The following is a 25914-nucleotide window of genomic DNA, read 5'->3' as shown; positions in this document are numbered from 1 at the left end:
ACAAGGTTATCCATGAGAAAGTCCTTCTAAAAATGCATGAATATGGAGTCAGAGGTAACACACTAAGATGGGTTAAAGGCTTCTTAGATAATAGGATCCAATCAGTAGTCCTAAATGGCACTACTCCTGATGCCATCCCAGTATCATCAGGTGTCCCACAGGGGTCTGTACTTGGTCCTCTGCTCTTCCTAGCTTACATAAATGACCTCCCACAAAACGTCAGTTCCAAAGTCCGTCTGTTTGCAGATGACACAGCAATATATCTAACTCCGTCATCTGCAGACCAATCTGTCACTATGACCTAAAACTTCTAGAAAAGTGGGAGTTGGAGTGGGATATGGAGTTCAACCCCTCCAAGTGTCAAGTGATCCACACCACTAAAAGGAAACATCCTATCCCTACCCAGTATTACCTACATGGAGTCCAACTTCAATCAGTCAGCTCAGCTAAATACCTAGGCGTGGATATCTCAAATGACTTATCATGGGACAATCACATAAACAGGTCAACCAAGAAAGCTAACCAAACCCTAGGGTTCTTACAAAGAAACATTAAGGTCAAATCCCAACCCATTAAGACCATTGGTTACCAGACTCTAGTCCGACCCCAGCTCGAATATGCTTCCGAGGTATGGTCGCCCCACACCCAAACTCAAATTGACCAAATTGAAAGCGTCCAAAGGAGAGCCGCCCGTTGGATCAAGACCGACTGCGGCGGTACTTCCAGTGTAACAGATATGCTACACTCCCTTAACCTTCGTCGACTGGATTTAAGGCGTATAGATTCTAAGTTATCACTCTTCTATAAGATTCATCATGATCTGGTTGCTATCCCAATCGTAGATTACCTGACCCCAATGACCCGTTGTGTCCGCTATGGCCATTTCCCTAAGTTATAGGTTAATTACTGCAACCACTGACTATTACAAATTTTCTTATTTTCCGAGAACAGTGTACCATAGGAACCAACTTCCCCCCAGTGTTGCCCACCTCCCTACCCTAGAGCAGTTCAGTGCTGCAGTTTGCAGCCTTGAACATGTCTCGCCCTAGTTATCCTGCAAACTCAAGTTTTAACCTCTTTATATCACCAAAGTTATTTTTAGTTTCTTCCACTCTAAATTTTTATCACTTTATTCTTTCTCTTTTTGATTTTGACGTGCTAAAACGTCTATGGCAGATAGATAGATAGAGCGCGCCAAAAACGTCTACGGCAGATAGGTAGGTAGATGGGTAGGTAGGTAGGTAGGATATACCGGTATTCGCAGTTAATGGAATTAAGGTTTAAAGTTTTTTATCACAACTGTTAGGAAGCACTGGATGGATTGAGTAGCCTAGGAAACCTGACAGTCTTTTACTTTCTCTAACCCTCCACGCATGGCCATAATGTATCATTATTGAACGTTAGCCAATACTATAGAAGAAGAAGAAGAAGATGCCCTTATTTGGTAGAAACGGTTGGCGCCTCTTGTTCGGTTTCAGTGTGGCTTTTCATTTTTACTTTTGGCCTTTTCTAACAAGCCTGTATTTTAATTTCATTATTAAGCTCTTTGCATTTGATATAATATTATTAAAGCGGCTGTTTATGTGTCCGAATTGCCCAGGTAGTAAGTTGAGTACAGTACAGAACGTTAATGAGACAGTTTTTATTAAAAGTAAAGCAATTCTCACAAATTGATATTATCATGAATGCAAAGTTACGTCCCTTTGAAAGCGGAAAATTTGAACATAATTTAACTGTGAAAAAGGTTTATTTTTCAGGTAAAGCATAAATGTTGATATAATTTCCATGTTTATCAAATCTACAGTAATATTTCGAACCTAAATCAACCACTCACTGAAGTGTTGCGTGACGAAATCGATAGTTCTCGCTACCATAACTTAACAATTTAACGTTTTGTTGCCAAAATTTTGTCCCCCTCAATCAATCTTTCATCCATCGTTCTTTTTTGCTTTGAAAATTACCGATAATATCGTTGATGGACCAGTTTTGGTGAACTAATATCTACTAAAACGATGTGTCTTGGGCTAGACAAAATAATTTGACATTCAGATTGTTTTATATTTGTGACTGGCGGTCTAAACGTCAAAACTTTGAAGGACAAAAAAAATGGAGGATAAAACACAGTACACAGTCATGTAAAGTTAATATGAATTAAGACACTGCCTAGCATGGGGATTTATCTTTTATATATCTACTTACCAAGAAATGTTCAACACTCAAAAGAAATAAAACTTCACGCTAATCAGTTTACATTTAGTGTCATCATACCTCTTATAGCGAATATCATACTTTGCAAAATTTACGGGAAGCCGCGATGGTGACGTCATGCACCGCGTTCTGGTGCTGGCTTTAGGATTTTATTGTTTTTGTTTGCACTCCACGCAGAAACTTGACAGCCTTTACACTTCCTTACTGTTTTAAAAGTGTTTTTCAATTGCATGTACAGTTTTCATTACATAAAAGAAGTAAAAAGAATCATGTTGGCGCGGTTTACGAATTTATGTGACTGATTCGAGGTGCTCGGATGTTCTTGCAGACAACCAGTCAGCGTTTTGTACATAAACCGGAACCGGAAAACATCGAAAAAATTGCCTCAGTATATGCAAACAACAAAAACGAATAACTATATACGGACGTTACCGTCTCGGGGATTTTCATCCCCTATTAATTTTATCGCTTGCACATATTGGCATGTAGACACGGTAAACATTAATCTTGAACAGTACATACATACGCTTAAATCACCAGAAATTTCGTAATTTTGGATATTTGATAATTTTTACGCATAAATCAATGAGGAATTGAATCCCCTTTCAATACATGTAAGTTTATTTGAATTTATGGCCTTAGGGGCCATATAAGACATCCCGATAAGCCAAATGAATAAGGCTACATTGCAAGTAGCCTTACTCATTTGACTTATTAGGACTTTAATTTTATTTTATGATCTGAAATTTTTTAGTTGCCATCCCTCTAAGCCTTACCTGTATCAGCATTTTACTGTTAGGAAAACAAAGACATTAAAAAATCCAAAAAAGTCATAATATACTTGTCAGAGTCAGACTTACTTGCTCTCATAAATTAGACATTAATATTCATGTAGAAACTGCAAATGAGTTCAATATAACTCATAATTTTAAATTAGAGACTTAAATCTTCGAAAATATGAAGTGACAGGTGTAAGGAGATATCTACCCAGACACAGTTTCAGTACACATCAGACTGCCAATAACACTAAATAAATTGCAGAAACAAAACACAAAATATACATTCATAAAATGTCAGCAAGGTAAGTTTATGCTTTAATGGCAACATAAATTCATTATCAGAGATGAAATAATTACAAATAGTTTGTACATGTACCGGAAAATGTTCGCAACGGATTTCTGTTGGGGATTTCCTAACAGAAATATGCAGAATAAGTTTGGACAGGACAGTGACAGTCAAAAGTTATTACGCTGACCTGAAACGTCCTATTATTTGGACTACATTGCAAGGTCAAGGTCAGACTTAGAAGTCAAAGGTTAATAGGACGAAATAAAGATGACATTTTTAAGCAGAAGCATTGTATCATATTTAAACAAAACGTTTACGGCTTTCAAATATGTATGTTAAAAAATCATGATTCCAGCAAACTTTATACCTTAAATTGAAAAACAGGTACACACTCTGCACTTCTTACCTTACAACTGAGTGTAAAGGAAGTGTCTAGCCATCCGGTAACTGGGCGCCTAACCTGCATTCCAGCAATGTTGGGTGGTTAAAACCGCCCCCGGTTAAATAATGACTGTTTAAGAGCATTATTATTTAGTTAAAGGAATCCAATCAATACTCCCAAATTGGTCAGAAGTGGTCGAGTGGTCAATACTGATTGATACTGGTCATTATACATTTTCTGTTAGATTAGATTACAAAGATATATTATTTTTCTACAGAAATGTCACAATAAGTGGAAAAACTTCTAATTTAACTGAACTTCATTTGTAGAAAGTATTTATTAAACTGTAACAGTGTTTGATTGACACAAGTCATAAATCTAATAATTTTACTGGTATAAATAATCTGGTATAAATAATTTAATGAAAAATTGCTGTGAACACCTGGACCCTTTCATGGAAGTGGTTTAATAGTGTTTTGATAGCAGTTGTCACATTGCCAAATTGACACCATGTCTTCCAATATACAATAGATTATATGTTGCAGGCCTGTCTATTTAGTCACTAATTAGCTGTCATGATCAATGATCCCACTGTATTATTGAGATGCTTGAACATGGTAACTTTATTTAAAAAAACAAAAACAAGTTATGCAATCAAAGCAGGCCTTTTTTCATCAATTTGGGAATGCCACCGACACCAGTGGAATTGGGAAAATACTCTCGGAAATTGTCTTAATTGGGACAATTTGCAAATTACCAAAAATCTACATAAATGTGTTTTTGTGTGAAATATTAAAGTTATAATACTGTTAAAAATCACCGTTAAAATAAAGCAAATTTTAACCTTTGTAGATTTGTAGAAAACAGTCTAATGAACAAATTCGCCCGCTAGTTAGACTTGGATGGCCAAATATTGTTGAGATACGAATGGATATAAAACCATGAAATATTTAATGACCAGCTGGTCACTAATTCACTCGCCAGGCTTCGCCGAATTCCATAAACCAAAGAAGACAGTGTCACGTGACAAAAATTTAAATACGTCGAAAACAACAATGGCTGATCGGCCATGATAGGATTTTGTGTAAAGACGGCAGATAAACCAGCCCTTTTTTTGTAAATTTGGGGAAGGGTACCAGGTCCCTTTTGGAGGGGAAATTTACGTCGCGAAATCATTGTTTGGAGGAATATATTTGCTGAAAAGTTGTTAAAATCAGGACTGAAAATCAAAACTAATTTCATTTATTTTTTTGCATTTGGAATTTTTGGCCAAGGTGGGGAAAAAGGTATAATTTTTAGATTGGGGAATGGGGCCGAATTTCGGCCCTAAATTCAGCATAAAAAAAGGCCTGTAAATGCAGAAATTTACAAATATTTTGCTCTTCGATGCAATTTCTAGAAACAATGCATTAATGTTATAAAATTAAGCCTGTTGTTAATTAAAAGGAAAGGCAGTTTACCAGAAAATGAGATACGAATGTGCTAGACATGTTGTTGTTTTGTTTCTTAAAATAGATTAGCGTGGCTCTTTGTACGGTCCCGTACGAACAATCATTTAGCGTGGCTCGTATTACGGTCCGGTACGTTTCACAATCAATTTGTCTACATATGCACAGTAGTCCCTAGCTAAAAGTTCAGCTCAGAGATGTTTATATAATTTGCTGTTACGGATCTCTGAGATAAAATGAATCCCGTACTGACACCTAACCAGGAATCGTTCCAGAGTCTGTCACGCTATAATTTTATCAGATGCAATGTACTCGCCTTTTACTATACAACATTTCTAATCAATTTTCCTTTTGATCTGGCATAAATAATCCATGCAACATAGTTTGAACAAAAGTTTCAGATTGGTACCCCTGTCTACAATATTTTGTCCGTCATTGTTGTTGTCTCCTGATCAGGGTACTCTTCATTTTGAAAAACCAACAGGCTGTAGAGAATCGTTGTTATGTCTCCCACCACACAGTGGTGTGGGAGACATATTGATTTACTCCAGTCTGTCTGTGTGTCTGTCTGTCACAAAGCTTGTCCGCACTCTAAGTCGAACATTTCTCATCCGATTTTCACCAAACTTAAACAAAATGTGTTTGACCATAAGACCTCAACCAAGTTCGATAACTAGCTAAATCGGCCAAGACACTTCGGAATTATGGCCCTTGACAATAATTTATGAATCACCTAGATGCATAAATATGCTGAAGACTTCATTCTCAAACATGCACCAAAAACCATTCATCTTGTCCGCACAGTAAGTCGAACATTTCTCATCCGATTTTCACCAAACTTGAACAAAATGTGTTTGACCATAAGACCTCAGCCAAGTTCGATAACTAGCTAAATCAGCCAAAACACTTTGGAATTATGGCCCTTGACAATAATTTATGAATCACCTAGATGCATAAAAATGCTCAAGTCTTCATTCTCAAACATGCACCAAAAACCATTCATCTTGTCTGCACTCTTAAGTCAAACATTTCGTATCCGATCTTCACCAAACTCGAACAAAATGTGTTTGCAAATAAGACCTTGGCCAAGTTCGATAACTAGCCAAATCCGTTAAGACACTTCGGAATTATGGCCCTTGACAATAACTAATGAATCACCTAGACTCATAAAAATGCTGAAGTCTTCATTCTCAAACATGCACCAAAAACCATTCATCTTGTCCGCACTCCAAGTCAAACATTTTTTATCCGATCTTCACCAAACTTAAACAAAATGTGTATGACCATAATTCCTCTCCCAGGTTCGATAACTAGCAAAATTGGCATAGGCACTTCAGAATTATGGCCCTTGAATTACTGAAAATCAGGCATTTTACTCTTCAAAGGTATATTTGTTGTGACTAAACAGTATAAAAACACTGACTTAGTGTTTAGATGATTAGGCAGTTGCGGGAGACATGCGCTTTTCTCAAAAGTAGCTCTAGTTTATTGACATTTTCTGAGAAATTGTATGTTGTTTTATAGATTTTATATGATTAAATTAAATTCATAAATAGGTAAAATTTTGATACTGATTTTCAAGAATAACCACATGCTCTGAACTGTTGCATGACATCATGAGTTTCTCACGAGAGACTGTGCGAGATGTTGTGGTTTGATACTGGTTAGTTAAACAAATGGGGTTTCGCCATAACTAAATGAATGCGACCATCAGAAAATAAAAACAGTGTCAGTTAAGTTATGTTAGCCAGAACTAGATAGTCTCCATTGTCAGTGACTGACTGTGACTGGGAGGCGACTGTCATTGAAAACACAAGTTAGTGTGCAATATTAAAATCAGCATTATTATATTACAAGTTACAGGTTAAAAGATGATAAAACAGATATTTCAGGTTTGAACAGTAATCTAGGCCACTCCTGAACTCATTAAGAGTAGCACTAAATTTAACATAATGTGGTAGGTTGTTTCAGAGTATAATGGTTCTTGGGAAAAAAAACTGAGTTCTTGTGATAATGGGTGCGAGAGGAGGGAATATAAAAGTGAAGGTCGTGAGAGTCTAGCCGGTACTGGTGATCTACAAAAAAAATACAATGGAATGACGGATTTTATATAAAAGAATCAGGGATGTAAGGATGTGAAATTTCTCCTTCTTTCTAACATTTGCCAGTACAGTTAACATTTCTGTGATGCTTCATCTACAGACATACGTGATTTGAACATATCTGGCGGCAGCCTTTCGTACTCTTTCAGTTCCATATGTTAGAGACTGTTGAATGCCAAACAGTTGAGCAATATTCCAATTATGGTTGAACATGTTTTATACGGAGTTTCTTAAATTTGTACATTTATCATTTGTTTGATCATTTCTTGTCATGTATTTTAGGGTCTTGTTTTTTGTTTTTTTTGTGATCTAACACTGCTGGTTTGCCTAAATATTAAGCATTTTTGTAGTTTTAAATTCATGGATATGTAACTTATAGCGAAAAGCAATGTTTTTGTATTTCTTTTTATATACCCTAGGCTAATCACTTCGCATTATCGGAATTCAACTCCTTTGACCAGGTCTTTTTCCAAAGCTCTAACTTATGGAGGTACTGCTAGAGAGTCTCACAATCATGCATGATATTTATAGTGAGATAAACTACTGTATCATCAACAACAAGTCTTACGGTGATTATAAGTGAACCTGGCATGTTAAGAAAAGGCAAGGCCTAAGGACATTCCCTTATGGTACCCTTGATACCAAATGTGGTATATCTGATTGAAGACCTTTTGTGTTTGTATTGTATTTAAAGGAAATATTTAATCCACATGGATGTTTTTCTATATATACCTAACTGAAATAGCTTGTAGACCAGACGATTGTGATCGACTTTGTCAAACAATTTGATAAAGTCCATTACTAGCTTCAAGGTAATCAAAAATTCTTGGCGGAAGCCATGTTGGATGATCTAGATGATTAATAATATTTGATACTAAAACATGCCCCATCAGTTGGAAGCAATTGCAAGTAAGAGAATAGGTTTGTGATTGCTGGATTTGCTTCGTGGGCCCTTCATGTATACAGGTACAACCATAGCTGTCCTCCAGTCTTGTGGAACACTGCCGGTTCCAAGTGAAGACATGTAAATGTTAGTCTCATTTTTATAGTGGAGCAGTGTTTAAGCTGTGGGCGGACATTGTGTTGTAAGCTGTTTCTTTTACTTTGCTGTTTTTTTGTTTTTTTTTTCGTTTTTTTTTTTTCGCTTTTTTGTTGTTTTTTTTTGCATTTGTTCTTTTCCCCTTCTGATGAATCTGAGTGAATTCTTTGCTTTTGATGTGATGTTATCAACATATTCTGACAAAATGAAATAAATGTATTTACTTAGTGTGACGCTCAGACATTTAGCAGCGTCTCTAGTTTTCAGTGGGGGGTGGGGAGGGAGAGAGAGAGAGGACTATTTATTGTCAATAATAAGTTCCAGTCTTATCAACCAAAATATGAAAGAAAAAGTAAGCATATTACATGATATTCAAACGATGATGTGAACTTCTATAGATCTATGACATATTTATTATTCACACTTACTGCATATGTGTCATACGATGACAACAATATTGCATGCAGACATAAAATTATCGGTTGAAAACGTATCAGTTGAATGACTTCAGTACAATGTAATACAAAACTGCCGTACGAATAACCACCTGCGGTTTATTTCACTATTCATACGGGACTGTACGATTAGCCACTTCCTTTAGTGTAGTCACGGACGTATCCGAATGATGGCGGTTGTGTCACTGAAACCAAAAGTAATATTTTTTATATCCGTCTCCGTCGGTGGAATCTATTCGTGAACGGATGTTTTATGCGTTGCTGTAGAAAAATGACCTTCCTATTACTTTCGCTATGTAATCTTATCTGGCCAGTATTATAACTTTAATGAATTGCATTTTCGTAATTGTTCAACAGTATTATAATTTACCTAACTATACATACAAATTAGCAAAACTATCTTAAAACAGCAAAAACCCTAAAAGGTATAATCATTTGGGAATGTAAATTCAACTTTGGGAAAAAAAACATTTTTTTTTGAATTGGGATTACCTCCTTTTACCGGATGTAGAGTTATAGGGGAAAAAAGACCTGCAAAGCATTCAACTGACCTGTATTGACCACTATATGTATTGATCAGGGATATTGCATAGGACCAAAATTTGAATTGACCAGTACTGTCCATTTCAGTGAGTGTAATTTATAGTAATAAAATCTTTAATTAATTTAAAATAAAGGCTACTGTAAGAAGATAAAAGCAATGAATAAACTAGTATTGACCACTGACCAGTCTAAGTATATTGTCCAAAATTGAGCCTGACCAGGACACATGGCGAAGGACCAAAATTAAATCGACCAGTATTGACCACTATACTTTTTAATGAACAAAATTTTATATTATTCAAACTGCTTTATCATTTTTACATTACTATTACAGCCTGTACTAATCTGTGAATGTGCATTATGTAAAAGTGTTGAATAAACCAGTATTGACCACCCAAGAGTAACCATAGTATTGAATTGACCAGTATTGACCGGTTTTAACCAGTATTGACCGCCGGCCCGGTCAATACTCATATTGAGCAGCTTTTTGCCAACATTGCGTTCCAGCCGTCCTGATACCGGACGGCTAGAAAATCTTCAGGAGATTTTCTAGCTGTCCGGTAATAGATTTCCTCATGAATAAGTAATGATACCTGTTATTTACTAAAGATGTCGATACTTATCTGCAAACAAAATTTTGTGTGAATACATACTAAACATTTACTTTTAATCGACTCGAATAAATCACTGCATTATTCAGCTGATAAAAGTTTGCCGAAATCAATAATGGCGAGATCGCTGTGATGTCACTCATTAAAATCAGTTCATCAATTTTAATGGGGGGTGGGAGGGGGCAAAATAATGTTTTTATGGGATCGGAATTTTTTTATTTGAACAACTTTTTCACTTGTTTTTCAAAGTTAAAACAGTTTTGAAATACTTACAATTTTATATATTAGTATATTTTTTTTAATGAATAACTGTTTTAAATGACATTTAATTTCAGTAGCGGCAACTTTTAGAAAAAAAAACAACAGTAGTTAAACGTTCATAATCAATCCATTTTATTTCGAAATAATAGTAAACATTAATTAATGAATTGCTTGTTTTTTTATAAGCTTTCAATTTATCAAAAAAAATTTTTTATAAATTTGTGTCTTAAGAATTAAAGTTTAGGCCTTTAAAAAATCACTTTTTAGTAAAAAGTTTTTACAAAATAACATGATCAATGTTTTATCATTTCTAAAAATAGAATATCAACGGATATGCATACAAACACGATCTCATTCGTTTTATCGACTGAAAAATCAGTAATCAATTCTAGATAATGAAAAATATTCTTTGGTATGTAATCACACAATATTTTGTTTACAAATAAGTATTGATAATCTTAAGTAAATAACAGTTAAAACTATATAAAATCATTACTTATTCATTAAGAAATCAATTACCGGACGGCTAGAAAATCCCCTAAGGATTTGCTAGCCGTCTGGTAATCGGACGGCTAGAATGCAGTTTAGGCTTACGGTTACCAAACGGCTAGACACTTCCATTTGTAAAACAACAAAGGTAGTTTGAAAGTAAAGTTTTCAAATTTTTGGCATTCATAGGACCTTTTAATATATAGTTATATTACTCATATTCTAGATTTTATAAAGAAGAATATATTTTTTAGGTTACTCAAGATGGATGACAAATCAGACAGAGTAAAATCTTTAGAAGAGGAGTTGAAGGATCAGCAACAAAAACTGTACAAGGTAAATATTGAAAGTGTATACACCAAGGGTAAGGTTTTGGTGTTTAATTTTTAACACTTTGTTGTGTAATTATGTCTCCCCCAGTGGGGGAGACATATTGTTTTTGCCTTTGTCGTCCGTCCATCCGCATCCAGCTTGTCAAGCTTTCACAGGTCAAACTGCTGGCCAGATTTTGACGAAACTTCAAAGGAGTGATCAGTACCAAGCCTAGTTGTGCATTTTGCTGGCACATTCCGCTTCGCTGCACAAAATGGCCGCAAGAGCTAAAAAATAGAAGTCTTGTCTGGCTTTCACAGGTCAAACTGCTGACTGGATTTCAATGAGACTTCAAAGGAGTGATCAGTACCAAGCCTAGTTGTGCATTTCGCCGGCACATTCCGCTTAGCTGCACAAAATGGCCGCAAGAGCTAAAAGATAGAAAAATCTTGTCGGGCTTTCACAGGTCAAACTGCTGGCTGGATTTCGAGGAAACTTCACAGGAGTGATCAGTACCAAGCCTTGTTGTGCATATATCGCCGACACATTCTGCTTCGCTGCACAAAATGGCCACCAGAGCTAAAAATAGAAAAATCTTGTCTGGCTTTCACAAGTCAAACTGCCGGCTGGATTTCGACGAAACGTCATAGGAGTGATCAGTACCAACCCTTGTGCATATCGCCGGCACGTTCTGCTAAAAATATTGCTTCTGGTGTTCACTCGTGATCAATCTTACAAATCTACTTCATAAATGTATTTTGTTTTTCTGTCATATACAGCACAACTGTCATCTTATGTCAGGGATGTAAGGCAGAATTTTCCAGCTTTGGCAAAAATACTGGAAACTGTTACATACAAGAATCTCTTTGTTTGTTTTCAGGCAGCAGAGTTAGGGAAGATGCTCCTGGATGAAAATGAAGAATTAAAAACAAAAATGGATGAAATCAGGAAGTCTGCTGACAAGAAAGTGGAGGTATTTTTGTTAAATGTTTGTGCATTTTGGTAAATAGTAAATGATTGCTATAGCCCTTGAACTGTTTTCTTGACTCCAGCTGGTGTACTCTATCCAAACTGTCATCCTAGCTCCAGCTTGTGGACACCAAACTGTCATCCTGGCTCCAGCTGGTGTACACTATCCAAACTGTCATCCTGGCTCCAGCTGATGTTCTTTATCCAAACTGTCATTCTGACTCCAGCTGGTGGACTCTATCCAAACTGTCATTCTGGCTCCAGCTGGTGGACTCTATCCAAACTGTCATCCTGGCTCCAGCTGGTGGACTCTATCCAAACTGTCATCCTGACTCCAGCTGGTGGACTCTATCCAAACTGTCATCCTGACTCCAGCTGGTGGACTCTATCCAAACTTTCATCCTGACTCCAGCTGGTGGACTCTATCCAAACTGTCATCCTGACTCCAGCTGGTGGACTGTCCAAGCTTTCATCCTGGCTCCAGCTGGTGGACTCTAATTTCATCCTGGCTCCAGCTGGGGTATTCTTTCCAAACTCATCCTTGGTTCATCTGGTGGACTCCATCAAAACTTTCATCCTGGCTTCAGCTGGTACACTAAATTTTCATCCTGGCTCCAGCTGGTACACTTATTTCATCCTGGCTCCAGCTGGTGTACTTAATCTAAACTTTCATCCTGGCTGCAACTGGTACATGCTGGGGCATTCTTTCCAAACTCATCCTTGCTCCATCTGGTGGACTCCATTGAAACTTTCATCCTGGCTCCAGCTGGTACACTAAATTTTCATCCTGGCTGCAGCTGGTACACTTATTATGTCTCCCCTCCTCTGGGGGAGACATATTGTTTTTGCCCTGTCCATCCGTACGTCACACTTCATTTCCGAGCAATAACTGGAGAACCATTTGACCTAGAACCTTCAAACTTCATTGATTTTGGGGTCACTCCGTCAAAGGTCAAGGTCACAGGGGCCTGAACATTGAATACCATTTCCGATCAATAACTAGAGAACCACTTGACCCAGAATGTTGAAACTTCATAGGATGATTGATCATGAAGAGTAGATGACCCCTATTGATTTTGGGGTCACTCCATCAAAGGTCAAGGTCACAGGAGCCTGAACATTGAAAACCATTTCCGATCAATAACTAGAGAACCACTTGACCCAGCATGTTGAAACTTCATAGGATGATTGGTCATGAAGAGTAGATGACTCATATTGATTTTGGGGTCAAAGGTCGAGGTCACAGGTGCCTGAACATTGAAAACCATTTCCGATCAACAACTAGAGAACCACTTGACCCAGAATGTTGAAACTTCATAGGATGATTGGTCATGCAGAGTAGGTGACCCTATTGATTTTGGGGTCACTCCGTCAAAGGTCAAGGTCACAGGGGCCTGAACATTGAAAACCATTTCCGGTCAATAACTAGAGAACCACTTGACCCAGAATGTTGAAACTTCATAGGATGATTGTACATACAAAGTAGATGACCCCTGTTGATTTTGGGGTCACTCCGTTAAAGGTCAAGGTCACAGGGGCCTGAACATTGAAAACCATTTCCGATCAATAACTTGAGTACCACTTGACCCAGAGTGTTGAAACTTAATAGGATGATTGGTCATGCAGAGTAGATGACCCCTAATGATTTTGGGGTCACTCTGTTAAAGGTCAAGGTCACAGGGGCCTGAACATGGAAAACCGTTTCCAATCAATAACTTGAGAACCTCTCGACCCAGAATGTTGAAACTTCATAGGATGATTGTTCATGCAGAGTAAATGACCCCTATTGTTTTTGGGGTCACTCCGTTAAAGGTCAAGGTCACAGTGGCCTGAACATTGATAACCAGTTCCGATCAATTACTTGAGAACCTCTTGATCCAGAATGTTGAAACTTCATAGGATGATTGAACAAGCAGAGTAGATGACCCCTATGGATTTTGGGGTCACTCTGTAAAGGTCAAGGTCTCAGGAGCCTGAACATGGAAAACAATATCTGATCAATAACTTGAGAACTACTTGACCCAGAATGTTGAAACTTCATAGGATGATTGAACATGCAGAGTAGATGACCCCTATTGATTTTGGGGTCAGCCTATTAAAGGTCAAGGTCACAGGGGCCTGGCCATGTAAAATCATTTCTGGAAAATAACTTGAGAACCTCTTGACCTAGAATGTTGAAACTTAATAGAATGATTGGACATGCAGAGTAGATGACCCCTATTTATTTTGAGGTCACTTGATCAAAGGTCAAGGTCACAGGAGCCTGAACAGTGACTTGAGAACCACTAGGCTAAGAGTGTTGAAATTTAGCGGGATGACTGGACATGCCAAGTAGATGATCCTTATTGCAGCCAACCATCAGTGTCTCTTTGACTTTCGCTCCTGACCCCTATTGACTTCTTGCCTATAGGACTTTGCATTGGGGGAGACATGCGCTTTTTAACAAAAGCAATTTCTAGTTTCATCCTGGCTCCAGCTGGTGTACTTAATCTAAACTTTCATCCTGGCTGCAACTGGTACATTTAATCCTGGCTCCAGCTGGTGTACTTAATCTAAACTTTCATCCTGGCTGCAACTGGTTTACTTTATCTAAACTTTCATCCTGGCTCTAGCTGGTGTACTTCAAACTTTTATCCTGGCTCCAGTTGGTGGACTCCAGCCAAACTTTCATCCTGGCTGTAACTGATGTACTTTATCTAAACTTTCATCCTGGCTCCAGCTTGTGTACTTTATCTAAACCTTCATCCTGGCTGCAACTGGTGAACTATTCCCAAATCATCCTGACTCCAGCTGGTGTACTCTAAACCTTCATCTTGGCTCTAACTGGTGAACTCTTCCAAACTTTAGGGGCCTCCATGGCTGAGTGGTTAAGGTCGCTGACTTCAAATCACTTGCCCCTAACCGAAGTGGGTTCGAGCCTCACTCAGGGCATTGAATTCTTAATGTGAGGAAGCTATCCAGCTGGCTTACGAAAGGTCGGTGCCCGCTGGTGATGAAATAATGCATGGAGGGACACCTGGGGTCTTCCTCCACTATCAAAGCTGGAAAGTTGCCTTATGACCTATAATTGTGTCGGTGCAACATTAAACCCAACAAAATAAGCTTCCCAAACTTTCATCCTGGCTTCAGCTGGTGCACTCTGTTCAAACTTTCATCCTAGATCAAGTTGGTAAGCTCTGTTGGCTACAGCTGGTGTACTCTATTCAAGCTTTTAGCATGGCTCCAGCTGATGTACTCTGTTTCCGAACTTTCATCGTGGCTCCAACTGGTGAACACTATCCAAACTTTGATTCTGGCTCAAGCTGGTAAACTCTAGTATTGGCTGCAGCTGGTAGATTTGATTTCGAATTAATATTTCTTTTGTTGTAAATAATATGAAGAGACTCGCTTGGAAGATCAGGTTTTTCCTGAATGCATTGCCTTTTAAAATAAAGTCTTTATTATTAGTATAATTATTGTGTTCTCTATCCAAACTTTCATCCTGACTCCAACTCGTGTGCTGTACCCAAACTTTATCCTGGCAGGGCAGGTAAAGTTGCATTTTGCTAACAAGAAAGTTTCTATCAATAAATACATAGCCGAGGAACATTGTGCATTCTGATAAAATCTTGTTTGTATTGAGCAGTTGAAAAGAAATACAAAAGATTGTTATTATGATATAACAAAACAATGTACTTGACTTTGGTTTACAAATGTACTTTTTTTAAATGTAATATTGTCTGTGTATTTTAGTTAATAGAGCAGGAGAGACACACAATTCAGGTGAAGCTGGAACAGAAGAATAGCATGGAGGCGTGGTATAATGAAGAAATATCCCATCTAAAGCAACAGTTAGCTGACAGAAACAGCAATCTACAAGAAACACTGGAGTCTGAAAAACAGCAGGAAGTTAACAGGCTTACAAGACAAGTAAAATTCTGTTATACATTGATGTAGTTTTGGTGTTGATTGTCCGTCCTTCTGTCGGTCCGTCAGTCCATCCGTTGGTCCGTGGCATATTTAAGATGTGTTCTGGAAAATTTGATAAAACTTCATATACATGTTCACCATTATAGGGAAATGCGACCTGTCCAGTTTCAGTCAGATTGCCCAAGTAACACCAGAGTTATGGCCTTTAGTGATTTCTAGGGTACTATAAATATGGCAATTTCTGCTTCATAACTTGTGACATATTTGACCTAGAACTATGGAATTTGAATTTAGATCACCATAATGCAGTAGTGCACACAGAATTTCGTCAGGATCTCTTTAGCAACTTGAGAGTTATTGCCCTTTAATTGTTGAAAAATGCACATATTTGTACATAATAAACTGACCAATTGTTAGAATTCCATTAAACTTCTTTCATTTTTTTCCCATGAACATTCATCAACATGTGAAGTTTTGTACCCACACCCGGTCACCCTCTCTGCCCTGGTCACACCCCTCCCCCACAATTTTTTTTTTCATTTTTTCTTTTTTTTTTAAACCTTAAACCTTCCATGAATACTTATCAACATGCAAAGTTGTACCCTCCCCCCACCTTGCTCCTCCACCCAGTCCCCGCACCACCCCAACAATTTTTTTTTTTTTTTCATTTTTTATTTTCCTTCAGTATTTATTATTAACATGTGAAGTTTTGTACTCTATCCCACCTACCCCATTCCTTTGCTGGATATTTATTTGCTTGTTTTCTTTTTGTTTAGTCCTTGTTCTTTTTATATGGTTGTGTAAAAAATTTAGCTGATATACTTTCAGCTTTTAATGGTTCAGGAAGACCACAGACTGCCCTTCCAGGCATTTCATACATGAGCCAGTATCAGGATTAAACCACCAACCTTCCCTAGCTAGTTTGATAGCTTTCTTACATGACTAGGCTGGATATGCTAAGTTCTGTTAGAATTGACATAATTTTGTTCTTTTTTAGACAGTATTATGAATTATGATTTTCATATCATCATGCAAGATATTTTAAATTTTCAAGTCAGTCTGCCTAGCAATTAAAAGGTATATCTCACCTTTTTAATTTGCTGTATTTCCTAACTGTATCCAAAAATTTTGAAAACTCAAACAGGGTTGCCACTTACCTTGAAAAGTCAGGGCAAAAAGGTTTTTTTCAAGGTCAGTGAATTGTCAGGGAAATCTTGATAATGGTCAGTGAAAAATGAAATTTTAGAAAAGTCAGGGAAAAATGAAATTCAGAGTCAATGTTTTAAATGTTCAGTGGCTATAGCAGTCTTCAAGCAGTATTTATAAGTATTTCCAAACACATTTTGGTGTAATTTTATATAAACATAATTTAAATGTGTTTGAATCAATTTCGTTTGTTATGTTAACTTAGGAATTTTGAAGACTGAAAGGCTTTGAAACCCTGCCTGAAACAAAATAAATATAAAAGGGTGGATTGGACGGCTGTAGGGGAGGAGGAGGCCGAAAAAAATATGGTGGTATTGGTCAGTGAAAAGTATGGTTTAGTCAGGGAAAAGTCAGGAAAAAGTCAGGGAATTTCATTTTCTCAGCTAAGTGGCAACCCTGTCCAATTTACCTTGAGAAAAAAGTAAAACAGCATGCAACTTCCTGCTAGAACAAAAATGTGAACTTAACTAAAATACTTTGTTTGTACAGATTGATGAACTACGTGCAGACTTGGATCAAGCAGCTGTTGTGGAATCCCAGTTGAGGCAGAGGATGTCTGAAACAGAAGATTTACTCAAAGAGAGGCTGAATCAAACTGAGGCTGACATTGGGTCAAGGACATTTGGTACATCAGAGGAAGTCAGTATTCTGCAAGAGGAAGTGGAAAATCTTCAGCTGGACGTTGTAAGTGAGACTTTGTATTTGGTTCAAAATCTATGTTATGGATAATGTAGTTTAGTTTAAGCTGTGTTACACATATGTTAATATTCATCTAGGTAGAAAAAACAACTTCTGCCTGTACTGTTAACAGTTAAAATTCAGATATAGATTTCTTGGCAGGTAAGATAATATATGGTTACTGGGGATTTTGTCAAGTCATTTGCAGACAGGTGATTAATTTTAGTGTGAACTCATACCTTGTACAGGTGTTGTTAAAAGACTGTTGAAAATTGGTGGATACCCCAGTTTAGTAAATCCATCGATGCCAAGATGGATCTTTTTTTGCTGTTTGTACATAAAAATTGGATTAGATATAACTTTTTCCCTTATTTGGACTGATCCACTGGCACTAAAATTTCCAGTTTGTATGATTTAACAATTCTTGCAATTCTTGAATATGGTGAAGACTTACCTAGACACTCTTTCCTTTTTATGTGAGGTTTGAATCAAGAAAAAGGTAAAGAACTTCTGATAGCACATGTTAACTGTTTCTGTTCTAGACAAGTTTGAAGTCCCAACTGATAGAGAAGAAGTCTGAGTTAAATGCCACTGTGTCAGAAATAGAGAATCTGCGAGGGAGACTTGTTGCACGTGATGAGGAGTTAGAAGACATCAAATGTCAGTTCACCTCTGTGAATAATATGCTGGAGGTAATCACAATATTATCTCTAAGTTACCAGATTTGTTCTCTAAAATTTGTCAGTATAAATTCAGGTGCACGCAAAGTGATTTGTGTGTGTTCGTCATATCAACAGCAACAAAATCTGATTTTTGAGCTGTTGTCTACTTGTTGGTATAATTAATATGTTGTAAAATAAGGTGATATTCTGCTTGTCGATATGGGATCTCGGACAAGTTGAACAAGTCGGACAATTGATTTTGCAGCCCCTGCATACCTAGTGTTTCAAATATTTCATGACAACGTGTTAATACTTAATTTTATATAATCTGGTTTTTTTTTCAAGAGATTGCTATATGTCTGTGTACCTTCTATACTTCCCAGTATTTTGAGTAATTTCATGTACTTTGGTATATTAAGGCAACTAGGAAAATTGACAGGTGTGTTTTTGTTGTTTTTTTTCTTAACTTTCCTTCAATGAAGTACATAGAGATTGGTCAAATCCTAACAAAGGCATCATTCATAGTGACATTGCTATATAATAGTGTAATGCCCAAGACTCTGAAAGCTACATAAACTGCAGTAAGCTAAGAAAAATCATTAAAAGTCAGTTCAGTGATCTTCGTATTCTGTAAAACTATGCTAGCCTGTTTTTTATTTCATATCAAAATCTTTGTGTATTTTCTGATGAAAATTTCCATAATTCTTCTTGTATTTGTATGGAAAGCTGGTAGCCCTGCCTGTAACAGTAAATAATTACAGGATCAATATTTCAGCAAGTGAGAATGGAGAAACTGGATTTGAACTGCCAGTTAGATGCTCTTCGAATGGAGACTAGCTCTCACAGGAAAAAAGGCAACTCACTTTTCTCAGAGGTAAGTTTATTTGCTACATAACAGTCACCTAGTATCTGAGGTAATTCTGTTATCTCAGAGGTGAATTTATCTCACACAGTTACAGCCAGTTATACAGTCACTTTGTATCTAAGGCAACTCTGTATTCTCAGAGGTAAATTAATCTGCTACATAACAGTCACCTGATATCTTAAGTTAAAACCACCTGTCTGATAAAATGCTGACTTGCAAGCTGTAGAGAAGATGAATGCAAAACATCATTTAAGTCAGGAGTCGTTACAGGCAGGTTTGTAGTAATATGAAAAATTAGTCAAAATAATTCAGGGTGGATTTCCGACACTAGGTATAAAAGTTATGAGTTTAATAAATTATACATACTTTGTGAACAAATTATAAATCTGTAAGATTAAATTTTGAGATTCTAACCAGTAATTTTGCCATATAGAGGAATTTTGGACACTTGGTCATTTGTTGTAGTTTAGTATAAGTAGTGACAAATTTCCATTTTAGAGACATTTTCAGTTAATTGGGGATTATTATTTAGCTCGCAAGGTCAAAATGTGCACAAGGTGTGCTTATGTGATCACTCACTGTCTGCCGATCGCCATCGACCATTCTTCACTAAAACCATATGGTGGAAGCTGATGAAACTTGGCATGTATGTTCTTTGGATAGTCCCCTTTCAGTATTATTGAAAGAAATCCATTCTGTGTAGAACTCAGGTTGCCAGAAAAGACAAACTTTTTAGACATCTTCTTTACAGAAACTGATTGCAGCATTTCAAAATAATTTCACAGAAATGCTGTACCACGATCGTTTAAATTATTCTGATTCCCTAATAAACTTAGTCGAGGGATGTTGTTGGCATGGTCACTTTTCTCTTTATAAACTTTAACAAAATCTTCCTGTCAGAAACTGCTGCTAGATTTCAAGATAATTTCCAAAAAAATTGTTTTGATGACCATCTACCAAGAGTCTTTAAATTATTTTGATTTGTTGAAAAGGTACAGACATAAAAAAACAAATTTCAAAGGAGATCTCCTGAACAGTCTGATTTTAAAAAATGAGAAGAAGTGTTTCTTTTGTTACTATCTACCAGAGTTATTCAAATTATTCTGATTCGTAAAAAAAAAAAACATGGTGAAGAGAGAGGATGGTCACTTTAGGAGTATGGTATATAGTGAAAACTTTGTCTTGTCACAAAGTGCTTATAACAACAACAGTTTTATCATTTTTACAGCTGGATGATCGCCGTGTAGAGGCAGAGAGCAAACTGATTGCACTAACTGTGGCAAATCAGACACTTCAAGAGAAATACAGTGTCGAGAAACAACAAAACAACAAGTACAAAGTAAGTGCAATGTATAAATCCACATTGCAGTAGTAGACAAATATGTTGATAATCACTACACATGAAGATACTATTGTGTATATTACTTGATCATTCTGTTAGGATATCTTCTATTGCTACAGTTTGGTCACATTGTTTATTGGAATAATATCTCAGCCAGGTTTGATAACCAGCTGGATCTTTCAAGTCCCTCTGGAGTAATGACCCTTCAATTATATAAAATTGCAAAAATTTAGTTTCTGCTTAATAACTCGAGCACTTATCTGATATTCACCAATCTTAGAATATTTATTGGCATAATATCTTGGCCAACTCTGATAAACAGTCTAACAACTAATCTGCTCAGTAGAGTTTTTTTAAAAGCCAAAATTAATTTATGTGACAGAGGTATATTCTGATAGTTTGTCACTCTTGTTTTATAATGTAAACTTTTGTGAAAAAAAAAACAGTTCTAGGGTTCCCTTATGTAAAATCATTTCAGCCACAGATATCTCAGTTTCCGGTATTGCTACAATTGTTTATTCCAGAGCAAACAAGGTTTTCATATAGTCTGTCCATCACATAAGTGGGACCCTGCAAAATTGGTAGATGGCAGTATGGAGAATATTCACATCTTTTTTGTTGCTATAGCAAAAGATAGTAACAAAAATGTGTCAAAAAAGTGGATTCTGTGATTCCTTAAAAAGTACAAGGGATTTTTCCCCCATAAAATTTGGTATATAAGTAGTGGACAATGTAGAGAACATGCACCATATTTTATTTTCTCCATTTGTCTATCCACAAATCTGTAAGTCACCGACTGTGGACCCTGTCATAACTGTAAAAGTTCCAGAAATTATCTGATCAAACATGGAACATAGATAGAAAGCAGTATATAGAAAATAGGTCAGGTTATTTTGTCACTTAATCTGTCCATTTGTTTGTCTGTCTGTCCAGCCTTTATTCATAAAATATACAAAGAGATATATTCTTTGTTAACCTCCAGAGCACAAGTGTTGTTTTCATTAAACCTTGCTCAAGTATGGGAGGTTGTTTGGAGAATATATAGGTTCTTCAATTAAATTTCAATATAAAAATGTGTTCCTATGGCAACAAATAACTAATGCCCATTCCAGTAGGTGATTTCTGTTGCTTGGCAGTAGTTTTGTTAATTAATGTACTATTTATTTTCAGAGACAGATATCACAGTTATTGCTACAGATGAGCTCTGGCAGAGTGGACAGCGAGTATGTGACTAACCTAGAGTCAAAGCTTGCCCAAGCAAGAAATGAATTGAAGACATTAATGGAGGAAAAATCACAACTGCTTGATAAACAGGTGTGTATGTAATGGATATTAACCTGTACAAAAGTCATGTTGTTTCAGTAAAACATAATGTTTAAAGGGGTAAATATGCAAAAGGTAAAAAGTAATCAAAGATGGTAAATGCTTTACGATTAAGGTATTAGTTTCTAGAGGCAGCTAGAATAGTGCTTTAGATATATGTGTTATAATAGCTGCCGGACAAATTTCAACCAACTATGACAGAGAAATCTGGTCATAAACTGAATAAAGATAGTGACTCTGTAGTAGAAATATTGACAGGCAGAATTTGGTCTTTATTTTGCATTAAGGCATGTTGAAATGCTATAGATTGCTAGCACAAGTTGAAATTATCTACTGTTACTTGTATTTATATCACAGCAGACGGAGATGAAGCTAGTTTCAGGCTTGAGTAACACAGACACTGAAGACCAAGATTACAAAGAGTATCTTGTTACTGTTATAAAAGGCAAAGAGTGAGTATTCTCTGTATCTACAAATAGTGTTTTATTACAGATACAAAGTAAGGGGTCTCTGTGGTCAGGTGGTCAAGGTCGCTCACTTCAGATCACTTGCCCTTATGTGATGTAGATTTGAAACCCTACTTGGAATGTAGAATTCTTCATGTGAGGAAGCTATCAGCTGGCTGATTGAAAGTCAATTGGTCATGCCTGCCCGTGATGGCATGATCCCCTGAGGGGCACCAGGGGTCTTCATCCACCATCAAAAACTGGAGGTCGCCATTTGACCTATTAAATTGTTTTGGTATGGCTCTAAACCCAACAAAAATGATAAAAAAAGGTATTATGTATATACTGCAGTTGTGTGCATCTGTCAGTTGGCTTGTGGCAGCTATGCAAAACTGTTTAACTGATGTTGAAATAACTACACTTAAATGTTCACTACTATAATATGACTAGATAAACAGATCTGGTCACTTGATCCAAGGTCAAGGTCACAGTTTGCGATCAAAGGTCAGGTAGTTTTATTTTGTATCCCATCTAGATCTAACCCACAGGAAAATTTTTGAGACAACTAGCATGAAGACTTCCTGCAGAGTTTTAACATTTCTCTGTATCAAATCTTGTATTGGGTATTAATCAGCTTCAGTGATAGCTCTAGTTGCAGATGTAAACAACTTACTGATGTACTTCAAACAGGTACATATGACACAGTTCTGTGGTTAAAGATAGGCACATTGTGTTATGGATTTGTCAAGGTCACTGACTTCATATCTCAACTTCCAGTACAAGACTTGTCATGGGTTGAATTGTTTCCTGTCAAGAAGCTATCTAACTGGCTAACAGAAGATTGCTTTTTCTGTCTAGGTCCTTGACAGTGCGTTAAATAATTCATCAGAGAGGCACTTTTGGGTATTCCTTTACATCAAACATTACCTACGTTGTTTGTCTGACTTAAAAAACAACAGCAAGAAAGTCCAAATGAAATAGATATGTTTCATATTTCAGGGAAAATGCAGTTGAAAGGATGACATGGTTAAAAGTACATTCCATTTCAGGCAAGAGTTACAGAAGACCAAGCAGGAGCTGAACCACAAAAATCTACTCTTGTTAGACCAGAAAAGTCGAACGTCCAGTCAAGATGCCAAAATTGTACAGCTTGAAGCAGAAAAGGACAGGTTACGCAGCCATAACATGAAACTATCAGTCAAGCTGGAAGAATTAAGGCTAAAATATGACCCAGGTATAAGATTAAAAATGGTTCTTAGTTGAGAAATGCTGCAAGTGGGCTTTCAGCTGGGTACAACAATCTTGTTTTGTCAGAAAAAAAAATGAACAGACATACTTCCTTTTCTTTCTTTCCTTTATATGCCTGTTTTTAAAAAAAAATGGTTGTATTATGTGATGGCTCATGCATCTGTCCATCTGTCTGTATGTCATATTTCATGTCCAGAGCATAACTTAGTAACCATTTAAGGTATTGACTTAAAAGGTATAGGTAATTAGGGATGAGACAATGGGAAGAGCACATGAACCAGGTTGGTAAGCCAAGATCAAGGTCACAGATGGAGCTAAAATGTCAAATTTCCCCCTTTTTTGTACACAAAAATAATTATGCAGAGTCAGCACCCACAGATGAGCAAACTGTCTGCCTAAAATGCTGATAAAATTATCCTTGGATTTACATCAGTCTTATGGTAGCCACTTGATAGTGTCTAACCCTTATCATGCTGGACACAACTGATTCTGTCTTTGTGACCAGTGTAGATCATGATCAGCACTGTTCGCTCTTCAGTTCAGTCAGTATCTTTTTGATAAGCACCTCTTTTAACAGTTAATGGTACTGTCCAAATTGAAAGATGGACAAGTTCATTCTAGAAATTTAGCAGGGTAAGGGTTAAAGTAAGTACCAGTGGGAATGGATTGAAAGTTCACGCATTTGGTCACTTTGATGATCTGACATGCAATTTGTGTAGCTCTATTTTGCACTTTTACCAAGTTATGCCCCTTTTTCAGCTTAGCAGGATTTTGATGTAATCAGTTGTCTCATTTCAATAGCATTATAAGAGGAGAACGTTCTATATGACTCAAAACTGTTGCCCTCTTTTGTATTTGTTTATGTATTTATTATTTTACCTTTTTTAAGTGACCAGGCTTTTTAATAGTCAAGCATTGCTGTCCTGAGGGAACTCCTGTATTTATAATTAGTGGAAACTATGAATAGTGGTTACATAAGTATTATTCATGTTTTTTTATTTTCAGATTCAGTGAAGAAGTCTGGAGTCTTGGTTGTAAAAAGGACTGAAAAAATACCCCTGGATGACCAGGATGAAGTGAACATCACAGAAACTACTTTGAATGACACAGCCATTAACCAGTCACAAAGTGTACAAAAAACTAGTGGAGAAAATTCACAACCATTGGTAGAAAAAGTGAACAATATTCAGAAAACATTAACCGAACCAGAAAAATGTACATTTTCTAAGTACATTAAAAAAAAATCGGTGTCTATTTCAGACGATGTGACAGAACACACGATAGAGAGAGAAAGTGACCAGGACAGAGGATCTGAAAACGAACCTGATATTAAACAGAAAGGCCGAAAACTCACTACAGTCAAACATATATCTAATGTTAAACCCACAATGGATGTAAATGAATGTAAAAGTCAATAAAAACATTTGCCAGTTTTACCTTTTCTTATTTTTCAGTTGAGAAAGCACTTGTTAGTCTTGAAAGCAAAGCATTTAGACAGCTTTTTCTCACTTTAGTCAGAGGATGAAATCAAATTTTATTAAAAATTGTTCTACAGTTTTCCTTGAATAAACAGGATTTTTTCCAGATTTTAGGGAAGATATCAAATTTGGTTAAATGTGTTGTAAAATACTATTTGGGAAAAAATAAATGAAAGAAACTGATACACTATTGCTAGCAGTTGTAGATGGAGCAGAGTTACCTAGTGTCAATAGAGCTGACATTTTGTAGTTTTAAAGATGGTCAACCACAAGTAGCATTTTAGGACATTTTACAGTTTTTGTATTTTCTATGAGATATTTTTAAGGAATAAAAGGACCCATTATAATTTATTACTTTTTATGAAATATTGTAATCACCCCCCTTTAATATAAAAGTATTTTAAAAAGTGGACTTTTGACTTTGTTTTGATTTCTGAATAATTTCTGTGTTTCTGCCTTTGCATTTGATAGATATTTCAATATTTCAACAATTTGAACCAGACAGCAAGTTTTAAAACAGCATGTAGCTTCCGAATTCAGTTAATTCCAATCTGTCTAGGTTGCACATCCAAGATAGGCTAAAGGAAGGTAATGATAACTTACAAACACATTTCTAATAAAATTATCAATGCAAATCTTTGACAGATAAAATACAACAGTTCTTATAGTTGTATCATTCCATAGGCAAAGTATATTAAAGTTATGCTAAAATAAGTGTCTTGGTTGGGCAACCTGGATAGGAAAACCAAAGTTCAAAAATACCTCCAATGAAGATCAACCATGCACTCGGTGATCAAAGCTTAAGTTTTTAACAAATCCAATGCTTGACCAGGATCTGATTTACCACCTTTAAGGCAAGGGTGGATACAA

General features: G+C 36.5%; 1 protein-coding gene across 2 annotated transcripts; it reads left to right on the top strand.

The window, feature by feature from the left end:
- The first annotated feature begins 1680 nt into the window (after positions 1-1680).
- LOC123560708 (protein Spindly-like) lies at positions 1681-25456 on the top strand. Of its 2 annotated transcripts, none has more exons than XM_053553145.1 (12): positions 1681-1757; positions 10861-10942; positions 11799-11891; positions 15620-15796; positions 17492-17686; positions 18223-18372; positions 19118-19216; positions 20436-20546; positions 21720-21863; positions 22233-22324; positions 23368-23552; positions 24572-25456. In XM_053553145.1, exons 2-12 carry the CDS (start codon positions 10871-10873, stop codon positions 24982-24984), a joined length of 1731 nt encoding a protein of 576 aa, XP_053409120.1. In that variant the 5' UTR covers positions 1681-1757; positions 10861-10870; the 3' UTR covers positions 24985-25456. The 2 variants fall into 2 exon arrangements, with proteins under 2 accessions (XP_053409120.1, XP_045208809.2); XM_045352874.2 differs by having other exon boundaries at positions 22230-22324.
- Positions 25457-25914: the final 458 nt, after the last annotated feature.

This window comes from Mercenaria mercenaria, chromosome 10, assembly GCF_021730395.1.
Source record: "Mercenaria mercenaria strain notata chromosome 10, MADL_Memer_1, whole genome shotgun sequence".
Lineage (NCBI taxonomy): Eukaryota > Metazoa > Mollusca > Bivalvia > Venerida > Veneridae > Mercenaria > Mercenaria mercenaria.
This window is presented reverse-complemented; position numbering and strand designations above follow the sequence as displayed.